The sequence below is a fragment of the Maylandia zebra genome, linkage group LG2 (genome assembly GCF_041146795.1).
Source record: "Maylandia zebra isolate NMK-2024a linkage group LG2, Mzebra_GT3a, whole genome shotgun sequence".
Classification (NCBI taxonomy): Eukaryota; Metazoa; Chordata; class Actinopteri; order Cichliformes; family Cichlidae; genus Maylandia; species Maylandia zebra.
This window is the reverse complement of record NC_135168.1, coordinates 40,740,181-40,754,212: the sequence shown is the minus strand read 5'-3', so window position 1 is coordinate 40,754,212 and position 14,032 is coordinate 40,740,181. Positions and strand designations below refer to the sequence as shown.

Below are 14,032 nucleotides of genomic sequence, written 5' to 3'. Positions count from 1 at the left end.
AATCAGCTCACAGTCTGTGATGCAATGACATTTCCAAGCACTTATTAGTTTTAATGAGATGCTCTCATTTTTAATCACATCTTTTCTGGGCATCTGCTGTCCAGGCACAGCTTAGCATTGCTGCTGTGCTGCAACACACACACAAAGCCTGATTTCTATCTCTCTCACACTCACGCATGGACACGTGCATATAAAATATTCATTCATGCACACATACGCTCAGAGGGGCAGTTATTGCTAGCAGAGCTAAATAAATCTGGACAGATGAACTGCAGAGAAAGTGTGGCCAGCCTCTCTTACTCTGAATCTGAACCGATCCTTTACCTTCCTGTATTCAAGCTTTAGCTTGCTGCTTTATTTCACATGCTGCTCAGTAGCTTCTCATACAGCACCAGTTTTCAGCACAGACATATATGTTTATAATTTAAAATGTGCTTTTTTTCTGTCAGTTTCCTGTGTAGGGAATCTAACGTTGACCCAGTTTTTTGGGTGAATAGATTATCCTCCATACTATAAAATATCTAATTAAAAGCTAGAATATTCCTGCCTTTGCTATTCCTTTACTATCTGCAGCATGTTCTTTCTAATTTACAGTGCTGAATGTGATATTATAATCCACGAGTTTATATAGACATAAACCAATTCTTATCAAATATTGTGAGGTTTCTATAGATGAGCTGTACAAAAGCCACATCCCCTCCCCCTACTCTACTGCTTTCTCCATCCCTCCCTCGTTCATCCTCTTCCACTGCTGTTGCTAAGACCGTTGAGTGCATGCTAGTCTGTGGAAACCAGTAGAGTCTGAGAGGTGGATCTCCCAGTGTGTTGCTATGGGCAACACACAATATTCGATAGAGAATCACCTCTCAGACTCTAGCTTGCAGACCTTCGCACATGTCATAGAATGTGACCTATTTTCAGTAAGTCAAAGGGGATCATGCACTCTGAAGCTTGTGTGCAGTGTGCTAAATATACAGTCTTCTACATCAGTATTTCTCAATTCCAAAGCACAACAAACCAATCAAATAAAAAAATAGTAAAATTATATTGCTTGTTTTTCACTCCTGGAATGAATTCACATCCCTGCTGAAACAACCCCACCTGACTTGCTGCACATTGTGATGCACTGCACACCCGCCTCAGGCACTCTCTGCTCTTCTCTGTCTTAGCTCCAGCCATTCATGGCCCATTGAATCACCTCAACAGCATCAGCAAGCACAAACCACAAGAAATCTCATAGCCAGTCATTCAGTTGCTTTAAGCCCATGTAAGAAACCTCATAGACAGGAAGGATATATAGATGCAATTAAAGATGAAAAAAAAAACCCAAGCGTATACAGCGCAAAGCTCACAGTTTTTCATTCAGACTCAGACATAAATACATGCAAACCACAATAAGTGTCTGACTGGATATTTGGGTGATATTAGTATTATAAATAATTTTAAACTTCAAAAGCAGAGCACCATATTATGGTATAGACACGGCATAGAAGCAACAGTTCAATTTGCTTATGAATTAGAAGTTTGGACTGTGTGAGAGCTAACCAGAAAACCACATGTAAGGCGTTTTATCAACACACAGCCTACTTATTTCACACAGTGAATATTTTTTTATGCTTCTTGACGGTTCCTGTTGAGTAGATTATTTTGTAGGATCAGCTTCTTATTTCTGATTAAAATTATAGCATAACTGCCTAGAAATAAAATTGTCTTTCTTACCTCTTCAGATGTGCATCTCCTATCTGGAAGCACAAGTGTATTTGCATGACTGCCCGGAACTATAGTAGATCCTATGCTCATTCTGGGTCCAACTAGCATGTACCGCTTCTCTCCTGATCTGTACTGGATGCTGTGACACAGTGTCCCATCATAATTAGTCTCTGGCAGATATTTAGAAGTATAGTCTGTGGATTTGGAGCACTGCATTGCAATCAGCACGATGATGCTGACGAGAAAAAGCACAGAAACTGCGCCCAAAGTTATCATGAGGTAAAATATGACATTACTGTCCTCATCATCTTTTGCTGCACCTTTAACATCAGAAGCTGCAAAAGCCTCTTTGGGCTCCACAAGTTTGACAATCACAGTAGCTGTTGCTGAGAGAGAAACGTTGCCGTTGTCTTTGACCAGTATGAGCAGTTTATGCTCAGCGTCGTCTGTCTCTGTGAATGAGCGAAGTGTTCTGATCTGTCCTGTATAGCGGTCCAAAGCAAAGAGACTATGGTCAGTAACTTCCTGCAGTGAAAAGAGCAACCAGCCGTTATATCCTATATCAGCGTCATAGGCTCTGACTTTAGTCACCAAGTGTCCTGCGTTGACATTTCGGGGAATCTCCTCCACACCTTGAGCAGAGCCGTTGGAGCTGAGTGGGTACAGGATGACTGGAGCGTTGTCGTTCTGATCCAGGATGAAGACGTTGACTGTGACGTTGTTGCTTAGTGATGGAGTTCCAGAATCTGAGGCAACAACTTGGAACTGGAAAGTTTTGATTGTTTCAAAATCAAAACTTTTCAGTGCCACAATTTCTCCATTTTCAGGGTTTATACTTAGAAATGATGTCAATTTTTCATCAGCATTCCTCATAATATTATATGATATATGGGCGTTATCACCCTCATCACAGTCATGAGCACTGACAGAAAATAAAGATCCTCCAGCAGCATTGTTTTCAGTCACATAAAACATGTATGGGTTTGTTGAAAACTCTGGACTGTTGTCATTCACATCTGATATTATCACACTTATTATCCTGTGAGATGACAGTGGCGGGTTACCAGCATCTTTTGCAACAATTCTTATGTCATACTTGGGTTGCTGTTCTCTATCCAGCATTGACTTGGTGACTAAAGAGTACATATTTTCTTGTAATGAAGGCGTTAATATGAAAGGTACACCTTCACTTACAGAACACATCACCTTTCCATTTACTCCTGAATCTTTATCATTCACACTTATCAGTGCTACTGTCCTTCCTGGTTTGGAGTCCTCAGGGACTGCACTTGAAAGGGATGTCACCTCAATTTCAGGTGTGTTGTCATTTAAGTCCACAATAGTTATTTTAACACTTTTTTCTGTTGCCAGGGGGACTTGCCCTTTATCAGAAGCTTTAATATCAATTTGATATCGGTCTTTTTCTTCATAGTCTATGGGCCCTTTCACAATAATTTCACCTGTATTACTATCGACTTCAAAAATGTCACGTAATTTCTTATTTGCATTATTCCCAAATGAATAAACCACCTCCCCATTTAAACCATCATCTAAATCTGTGGCATTTACTTGTACGATAGTTGTGCCAATTGGTGAATTTTCATCAAGTTCAGCAGTGTATGAGTCTCTGGCAAAAACTGGCATATTATCATTCACATCCAGAACATTAACAATAATTTCCATCGTCCCTGATCTAGCGGGCTTTCCTCCATCAACTGCTGTCAGAAGCAATCTGTGACTTCGCGCAGCCTCTTTGTCCAGCGCTTTATGTAAAAACAAAACAGGAATTTTGCCATCCTCTTCTCTATCCTTAACCTCCAAACGAAAATGGTCATTTTGACTGAGCTTATATTGTTGAATAGAAAACATCTCGCTGTCTGGATCACGGGCGCCTTGTAGCTGAAATCGCGCCCCAGGTAAAGCAGATTCGGATATCTCTAAATGCGTCTGGTTGTCCGTGAAGATGGGAGAGTGGTCATTTACATCTAAAACCTCAATGCCGACGTAGTGGACCTCTAAGGGATTCTCCAGCACAGTCTTTATGTTGAGAATACAGGTGGTTATCCGTTCACACACCTCTTCTCGGTCTATTTTTCTGTTAACGTGTACTATGCCGTTGCTGTTGAGTTGAAACAGGGGTTCAGTCGATCCAGAAACGATGCGAAATCCTCTAGCATGCAAAGCACTGTGATCCATCCCTAAATCTTTAGCGATATTTCCAACAACAGAACCCACCGTTAGCTCTTCGGGAATAGAGTATCGCAGCTGTGCGGAAGAAGAATTCATAGTGAGAGCCAACGAAACAATAAAGACGACCAGGCGCTCCAACAATACTCCGCATCCCCGTCTTGCCATGGCGAATTCACAGAATAAGTAAAATAATAGGAACAGGACGGTTAAACATTGAAATATGAATTTACACCGAAACACTGGAGCTGATGAAAACCAAATATTCCAGGATTCCGAAACATGATGTTTCCGAGGGTATCAAAGATTTAAAGCCATTGCCCCCCAAAGCGCAAGTGCACCCTGTCGAGAAATACTGTAGCGCAAAACTGCTGACGTAGAAGACGTACAGTCGGGAGTCGTTAATTTTCACAAACAGTGACACCATGCGAGCTGACGTTACAATGGAGATAATAAAAATAGTGTTTAAAAGCTTCAACTTCGTGTCGAGGGGTCAAGCAAAACACGGGAAAAGTGCACTCGACATCATTTCAACATGAACAAAATCATCTCGTTCAAACTCCTCCAAAAACATATTAATGTTAATTTTACTTCATGAGATATTCAAATTAAGAGAGACATTCTTACCTCTTCGGATGTCCCTCTCCGATCAGGTAGCATTAGTGTATTTGCATGGTAGATCCTATACTCATAGGATACTCATACTCATCAGTTTGTGTGATGAATATACACTACACATTTGTGTTCTATTTCTATTCAGCTGTTATAAAGAAAAAGTTTAACGCAGCACTTTGAACATATTTATATCAACCGAATTCAAACTCTAAATATGTAGAGTCAGTATTTGGAGTGTCTGAGAATTGTGAACTACTCAAAAAAAAAAAAAAAATCCTGTTAAAATAAAGCCTTTCTTACCTCTTCAGATGTGCATCTCCTATCTGGAAGCACAAGTGTATTTGCATGGCTACCCGGAACTATAGTAGATCCTATACTCATTCTGGGTCCAACTAGCATGTACCGCTTCTCTCCTGATCTGTACTGGATGCTGTTACACAGTGTCCCATCATAATTAGTCTCTGGTAGATATTTAGAAGTATAGTCTGTGGATTTGGAGCACTGCATCGCAATCAGCACGATGATGCTGACGAGAAAAAGTACAGAAACTGCGCCCAAAGTTATCATGAGGTAAAATATCACGTTATTGTCGTCCTCATCATCTTTTGCTGCACTTTTAACATCAGAAGCCGCAAAAGCCTCTTTGGGCTCCACAAGTTTGACAATCACAGTAGCTGTTGCTGAGAGAGAAACGTTGCCGTTGTCTTTGACCAGTATGAGCAGTTTATGCTCAGCGTCGTCTGTCTCTGTGAATGAGCGAAGTGTTCTGATCTGTCCTGTATAGCGGTCCAAAGCAAAGAGACTGTGGTCAGTTACTTCTTGCAGTGAAAAAAGCAACCAGCCGTTATATCCTATATCAGCGTCATAGGCTCTGACTTTAGTCACCAAGTGTCCTGCGTTGACGTTTCGGGGAATCTCCTCCACACCTTGAGCAGAACCATTGGAGCTGAGTGGATACAGGATGACTGGAGCGTTGTCGTTCTGATCCAGGATGAAGACGTTGACTGTGACATTGTTGCTTAGTGACGGAGTTCCAGAATCTGAGGCAACAATTTGGAACTGGAAAGTTTTCAGCGTTTCAAAGTCAAAACTTTTCAGCGCCGTAACATCTCCACTTTCCGAGTTAATATTTAAAAACAATGCCATACTGCCTTCGCTGTTGTCCCGATAAACGTGATATGAAATACGCGCATTATCACTATCATCACAATCGGACGCCTTTACTGAAAATAATTGTGCACCTAAATCGTTATTTTCAGTGATGTAAAATATGTAAGGACTGACTGAAAACTGAGGCCTGTTGTCGTTCACGTCTGATATCGCCACAGTTATTGTCTTTTCACTTAAGAGTGATGGAACACCAGCATCCTTTGCAACAACTGTAAGTTCATAAAAATACCTTTCTTCTCTGTCCAGCAGTGACTTGGTCACTACGGCGTACATATTATCTTGGAGGGATGGCGATATAGCAAAAGGAACATCCTCAGGTATGAAACAGGAGACTTTCCCACTGGGACCTGAATCTAAATCATTCACGCTGATCAAAGCTACTGTTGTTCCAATCCTACAGTCTTCGGGAACTGACTTAGAAAATGACGTGACTTCAATCTCGGGTGGGTTATCGTTCAGGTCGATTACCTTTATTATCACACTTTTGTCTGTTGATAAAGGGATTGTCCCCTCATCAGACGCTCTTATATCAATTTCATAGCGTTCATTTTCTTCGTAATCAATTTCACCAGTCACTTTAATTTCCCCCGTGCTCGAGTCTATATAAAACCGTTTTTGCAGTTTGATTTCTACTTCCTTACCAAAAGAGTAAACAATTTTACCGTTTGCTCCTTCATCTAAATCTGTGGCATTCACCCGAATGACTAGCGTGCCGGGGGCTGCGTTTTCATTCAGCGTAGCAGAGTATACATCTTGTGTAAAAACAGGTGCATTGTCGTTAACATCAAGTACCTCAATCAGTATTTGCGTTGTCCCAGACTTTGGCGGTCTCCCCCCATCAATAGCGGTAAGGAGAAGCGTGTGCTCTCTCGCAGCCTCTCTATCTAACTGCTTCTGTAAAACTAGAAATGGCATTTTACCATCATCTCTATCTTTTAACTCCAAACGAAAGTGATCACTGTGACTTAGTTTATACTGGTGAACAGAGAACTGGCTACCGTCTGGGTCTCGTGCAGGTTGCAGCTGAAATCTTGCACCCGGTATCGTTGATTCAAATATTTCAAGTCGTTTCTCTTTCTCTGGAAAGATGGGGGAGTGGTCGTTTATATCCACCACCTCTACGGTCACATAATGGATTTCCAGAGGATTTTCTAGCACTGTTTTAAGGTTTATTACACAATCGAGTCTTCGTTCGCAAATCTCTTCCCTGTCCACTTTCCTGCTCACATACAGAACACCGTCGTCTTGATTCAAATGAAAAAGGGGTTCCTTTGAACTGCCAACAATGCGGTACTTTCTTTCCTTCAGCGTAACCTTATCAATCCCCGCGTCTTTCGCAATGTTTCCAACAACACTTCCTTCTTTAACCTCTTCAGAGATGGAATATCTGATCTGAGCCGAGGCTTCGCTCCCAAACATCACCAATGCCACCGCATAGACTATGCATCTCCATCGCTCGATCCACGTCCGCCGTCCTCTTTGTTCCATTATGTGCAGAATAAAATTACGACTTCAGGATCAATTATTGTGTCGTTTACACATAAAGTGCAGCAGGGTTCCTTTTTAACCTGCTCTCCATAAATTAAACCTATCTGTGCACACCACCGAGAACGACAAGCAGCTGATTTCTTATTTAAGCTCGTTGCACGAAATGCCAAAATACAGGGCTGGACCAGCTGGTGACGACAAAAAGACGAAAACATTTGTAATTACACCGACACCATGCGATATATGACGTTATTGCAGCACCGTGAACCTAAGAAATGAAATAAAATCAACTAAATTCAAGCAACAAAACTATTTGGCAACTGCAGGAAACAAAACAGCGTTCTGCTAAGAATAAGATATATTATCGATGATTTGTAAGGTTCCTTCTTTGGAAATCTATATGAGTTATTTCTGTATTATTTCTAATAAAAAGGCTTGTAGAACTGAAACAACTTTCAGCACTACGGACAGCAACACTACCGACCACAGGCAGACGCACACCGACAAAGTCTGATACACTTTCAGCACACATAAATGTTATGGGAATTAAATAAACATGCGCGTTATAGATTTAACTATCCAACGACAATAAGACAGCATTATATGTATTAAAACACGGTGTCATTATCGATAATGACTTTTAAACGTCAGAAATTGCGCCATAATTTGCTCTGAGCACGCCCATCATTCTAAAAGGTCATCACTGTGGCTTCCTCATTTGGAAAATATAGAACACCCAGTAACTTCAGTGATACAATTCAGTTCCCTGCAATTCCTTGAAATCTGCTACAGTTTTGTCAAGGCCCTCTAAAGTGGGAAAACTACCAAAGAAATGTTTCAGGTGTTCTAGTTCTGAAAAGCAATTATTGTTTTCTTGAATTTTTAAAATTAAATCTTTCATGTTCAGTCGAAAGGTTGTCTGTTTCTGATTGATTAAATATTTTCAGTTTCAAAGGCAAAAGGGATAAAAATTAACATTAAACCATAGCACACTAACTGTAGTTTAATTTATGATTTTAACAGATCACCTCGTTACTTGTTAGCAAACACATACAACAACGATCTCATTAACACACACACAGCTAGTTTGGGTGATGAATACACACGACAAATTTATGTTCTGTTTCTATTCAGCTGTTATAAAGAGAAAGTTTAACGCAGCACTTTGAACATATTTATATCAACGGAAATAAAGCTCTAAATATGTTGAGTCAGTATTTTTTGGAGTGTCTGAGAATTGTGAACTACTCTCAAAACAACTGTTTAAATAAAGTCTTTCTTACCTCTTCAGATGTGCGTCTCCTATCAGGAAGCACTAGAGTATTTGCATGGCTACCCGGAACTATGGTAGATCCTATACTCATTCTGGGTCCAACTAGCATGTACCGCTTCTCTCCCGATCTGTACTGGATGCTGTGACACAGTGTCCCATCATAATTAGTCTCTGGCAAATATTTAGAAGTATAGTCTGTAGATTTGGAGCACTGCATCGCAATCAGCACGATGATGCTGACGAGAAAAAGTACAGAAACTGCTCCCAAAGTTATCATGAGGTAAAATATGACGTTACTGTCCTCATCAGTAACTTTTGCTGCACTTTTAACATCAGAAGCTGCAAAAGCCTCTTTGGGCTCCACAAGTTTGACAATCACAGTAGCTGTTGCTGAGAGAGAAAAGTTGCCGTTGTCTTTGACCAGTATGAGCAGTTTATGCTCAGCCTCGTCTGTCTCTGTGAATGAGCGAAGTGTTCTGATCTGTCCTGTATAGCGGTCCAAAGCAAAGAGACTATGGTCAGTCACTTCTTGCAGTGAAAATAGCAACCAACCGTTATATCCTATATCAGCGTCATAGGCTCTGACTTTAGTCACCAAGTGTCCTGCGTTGACGTTTCGGGGAATCTCCTCCACGCCTTTAGTCGAGCCGTTGGAGCTGAGTGGATACAGGATGACTGGAGCGTTGTCGTTCTGATCCAGAATGAAGACGTTGACTGTGACGTTGTTGCATAGTGACGGAGTTCCAGAATCTGAGGCAACAACTTGGAACTGGAAAGTTTTCAGTGTTTCAAAGTCAAAACTTTTCAGCGCTAAAATTTCGCCATTATCAGTGTTTATGTTTAGAAATGAAGTGACTTTATTATCTTCACTTCCATCTCTGATAATATGATAGGAAATGCGCGCATTGTCATTCTCATCACGATCAGAGGCTTTAACAGAAAACACTGAAGCTCCTGGACTGTTCCCTTCAGTAACATAGAAAGTATATGGGCTGAGTGAAAACTCTGGACGGTTGTCATTCACATCGGACACCGTAACACTTATTGTGTTTTCAGATGATAGCGATGGTTGGCCACCGTCTTTTGCAACTACTGTTATTATATATTGTGACTGTTTCTCTCTGTCTAGAGTTGTCTTGGTTACTAATGAATACATTTTGTCCTGTAAAGATGGTGATAAAACAAAAGGGACATCATCAATTACACTACAAATAACCTTTCCATTCACTCCAGAGTCCAAATCATTTACACTGATAAGCGCTACTGTAGTTCCAGGTCTGGAATCTTCTGGGATAGAGCTGGAAAATGATGTAACCTCTATATCAGGTGCGTTATCATTCACATCAACTATCTTAATAATCACGCTTTTTTGTGTAGCCATTGGAGGCAGGCCTTTGTCTGATGCCTGAATTTCAATTTCGTATCTGTCTCTCTCCTCATAGTCTATTAACCCTTTTACAATGATCTCACCTGTTTTCTGATTAATATCAAAAAGCTTAAAGAATTTACGATTCACGCCATTGCTAAACGAATAAACCACATCCCCGTTGGGTCCATCATCTAAATCTGTTGCGTTTACCTGAATGACTGTTGTATCTACCGGAGCATTTTCATGAAGCATCACTGTGTAAACATCTTTAGAGAAAATGGGGCCATTATCATTTACATCTAAAACACTGACTAGAATATTCATAGTACCCGATTTCGGAGGTTTACCCCCGTCCATGGCCGTTAGTATGAGCGTGTGGCTTCCTGCAGTCTCTCTGTCTAAAGATTTTTGAACAATCAGTACAGGTATTTTACCGTCGTCTCCTGAGTCTTTAACTTCCAAACGAAAGTGGTCATTAGAGCTAAGTTTATACTGCTGAAGAGAGAAGGGGCCACTGTCTGGATCTCGTGCGGGTTGCAGCGGAATTCGCACGCCTGGTAGCACAGACTCAAAAATCTCCAGTGTTGTCTCTTTTTCAGGGAATGTGGGAGAATGGTCATTTAAATCCACCACTTCTATAGCAACATAATGAACTTCCAGTGGGTTTTCTAGCACCGTTTTCAGATTTATTGTACAAGTACTGCTCCGCTCGCAAACCTCTTCCCGGTCGATTTTTCTCCTCGCGTACAGGATCCCGTCGTTTTGATCCACATTAAAAAGAGGATCTATGGCACTAGTTACAATCCGGTATTTCCTGCCTTTTAGTGTGCTTTTCTCTAATCCCAAATCTTTTGCTACATTTCCAACCACAGTTCCTTCTTCAACTTCCTCAGAAATGGAATATCTTAATTGAGCCGATGCCACACCGCACAGAAGCATAGCGATCAAGCACACAACACTCTGTCCTTTCATCCACGTTCGGTCGCATCCTCTTTGTCCCATCATTAAAACAAAATTAACCAACTCTTCGCGGTGTAAGTCACAGTGTCATAAGAAAAGAGTCCAACACGCACATACCTATGAGATGCTTATTTCAAAAGACGTAACAAATCCGGAAAATTTGTAAAACGATCGCAGCATCCATTCAACTTATTCTGTCTGTAGGGAACCCAGGAGATAATAAAAATGTGGAACCCTAATGCAATGACGACAAGATACAGTCTGTCTTTTGCCAGCACACTGACACCGTGCGAATTCGTTGTGTATTGCAAGAAAGTCAAAATACTGCAGCTGTTTCCAGGTAATTCTAAAGGAGCATCTTTATTTACTTTGACTTACAGGCTTAGAGGAATCTGAAAATCACTTTTCCTCATTAGCTAATTAGAAGGTTCTAAGTAGAGACAGTATAATTAGATTCTGAAAAACGTTAGATGTTTCCAGATAATAACTTTAAATACTAATAGTCTGATATTTTTATACAAAATATTTATAGTATTTAAATTTATTTTTAAAATAATTTTCTTATCGGGATATGAATACTATCTCAAGAAAACGGACAGTGAATAACGGCTGGTCCAAATGCCTTTCTGTGAAGTTATAGAAGGTGAATGAAGTAATATGACTGCAAACTATTGCGTTCTCTAACATAAATGTCTTACCTCTTCAGATGCTCGTCTCCGATCAGGTAGCACTAGAGTATTTGCATGACTCCCAGGTACTATAGTAGATCCTATACTCATTCTGGGTCCAACTAACATGTACCGCTTCTCTCCTGATCTGTACTGGATGCTGTGACACAGTGTCCCATCATAATTAGTCTCTGGCAGATATTTAGAAGTATAGTCTGTGGATTTGGAGCACTGCATTGCAATCAGCACGATGATGCTTATGAGAAAAAGCACAGAAACTGCGCCCAAAGTTATCATGAGGTAAAATATGACATTACTGTCCTCATCATCTTTTGCTGCACTTTTAACATCAGAAGCTGCAAAAGCCTCTTTGGGCTCCACAAGTTTGACAATCACAGTAGCTGTTGCTGAGAGAGAAACGTTGCCGTTGTCTTTGACCAGTATGAGCAGTTTATGCTCAGCCTCGTCTGTCTCTGTGAATGAGCGAAGTGTTCTGATCTGTCCTGTATAGCGGTCCAAAGCAAAGAGACTGTGGTCAGTCACTTCTTGCAGTGAAAAGAGCAACCAGCCGTTATATCCTATATCAGCGTCATAGGCTCTGACTTTAGTCACCAAGTGTCCTGCGTTGACGTTTCGGGGAATCTCCTCCACGCCTTTAGTCGAGCCGTTGGAGCTGAGTGGATACAGGATGACTGGAGCGTTGTCGTTCTGATCCAGGATGAAGACGTTGACTGTGACATTGTTGCTTAGTGATGGAGTTCCAGAATCTGAGGCAACAACTTGGAATTGGAAAGTTTTCAGCGATTCAAAGTCAAAACCTTTCAGCGCTAAAATTTCCCCATTTTCAGAGTTCATGTTTAGAAATGAAGTGACTTTATTATCTTCACTTCCGTCTCTGATAATATGATAGGAAATGCGCGCATTGTCATTCTCATCACGATCAGAGGCTTTAACAGAAAACACCGAAGCTCCTGGATTATTCCCCTCAGTAACATAGAAAGTATATGGGCTGAGTGAAAACTCTGGACTGTTGTCATTCACATCTGACACCGTAACGCTTATTGTCTTTTCAGATGATAACTGTGGCTGACCTGCGTCTTTTGCCGTTATTGTCAACTCGTATTGTGACTGTTTCTCTCTGTCCAGAGGAGATTTGGTCACTAATGAATACATTTTGTCCTGTAAAGATGGTGACAATGCAAACGGAACATCGTCACCTAATGAACAAATGACTTTTCCATTGACTCCAGAGTCCAAATCATTTACACTGATAAGAGCTACTGTAGTTCCAGGTCTGGAATCTTCTGGGATAGAGCTTGAAAATGAAGTAACCTCAATCTCCGGTGCGTTATCATTTACATCAACAATCTTAATAATTACACTCTTTTCCGTAGTTAACGGAGCCGAACCTCTATCTGACGCCTGAATTTCAATCTCATATTTATCCTTTTGCTCATAATCTAGCAGACCTTTTACAGTTATCTTTCCTGTTGACTGGTCAATATCAAAAAGGTTAAACACATTATTACTCACACTGTTGCCAAATGAGTAAACTACCTCTCCGTTCTGACTGTGATCTGGATCAGTTGCATTCACTTGTATGACTTCTGTACCTACAGGAGCATTTTCATTGAGCTTAACCGAATAAAGATCTTTTGAGAAAATGGGCGTGTTATCATTCACATCCAAAACATTTACCAAAATGTTCATGTCTCCAGATTTTGGTGGCTTCCCCCCATCTAGTGCCGTTAGCACCAATGAGTGAATGTGCGCTGCTTCCCTATCTAGTGCTTTTTGTAAAACCAGTATAGGTATTTTACCATCATCTCCTTTATCCCTCACTTCCAAACGGAAGTGGTCGTTGTGGTTAAGTTTATACTGCTGCACAGAAAACTGACCACTGTCTAGATCCCGTGAAGGTTTTAACTGAAATCGTGCTCCGGGTAGAACGGATTCTGAAATCTCCAGTATTTTATTTTCCTCTGGAAAAACTGGAGCATGGTCATTTATATCTAGCACATCTACTCCTACGTAATGGACCTCCAGTGGATTTTCTAGCACAGTTTTAACATTTATCACACACGTACTGCTCTTCGCGCACACCTCTTCTCTGTCGATCTTTCGGCTCACATACAGGATACCATCGTTCTGATTTACGTGGAAAAGGGGTTCAGCACCGCTAGAAACAATCCTGTACTTCCTTGTTTTCAGTGTGCTTTTATCTAATCCTAGATCTTTTGCGATGTTTCCAACAACCGTTCCCTCGTTAGTTTCCTCTGAGATTGAATACCTTAATTGTGCCGACGCCAAGCTCCACAAAAACAGGACAACAATGCAGATGACATCGCGTCGTCTCCCCATTCCTTTCTCATGTCCTCTTTGTTCCATGGTTACACCCGAAAGCATCAGTGTCACTTATAAGGGCAATCCAGCACTGCAGCGATCCAATACAAATCGTCCATGAGTAAAGAACAATCACCCTTTTCCTAAAACAGTCATAAGCACGAACAGCGTATTCCCAAGCTCAGAAACGACTGCTTTAATATCCAAACCGGGACGCTATCAAGAGGCTCAATCAAAATGCAACGATAG

At 40.9% G+C, this 14,032-nt stretch overlaps 1 protein-coding gene across 25 annotated transcripts in view; it reads right to left on the bottom strand.

The window, feature by feature from the left end:
- Positions 1–14,032, bottom strand: part of LOC101465246 (protocadherin alpha-C2) — a 208,585-nt gene that overhangs the window by 124,926 nt on the left and 69,627 nt on the right. The window contains exon 1 of one of the 25 annotated variants that reach the window (XM_076873716.1): positions 11,471–14,011. The exons of 21 other annotated variants lie outside the window; for them this stretch is intronic. In XM_076873716.1, coding sequence (XP_076729831.1) covers positions 11,471–13,846 — 2,376 coding nt within the window. In that variant the 5' untranslated portion in view covers positions 13,847–14,011. Of the gene's footprint in view, positions 1–1,719; positions 4,232–4,812; positions 7,314–8,453; positions 10,945–11,470; positions 14,012–14,032 lie in introns of those variants that run through there. 3 more of the 25 variants (XM_076873727.1, XM_076873756.1, XM_076873770.1) reach the window with 3 other exon arrangements.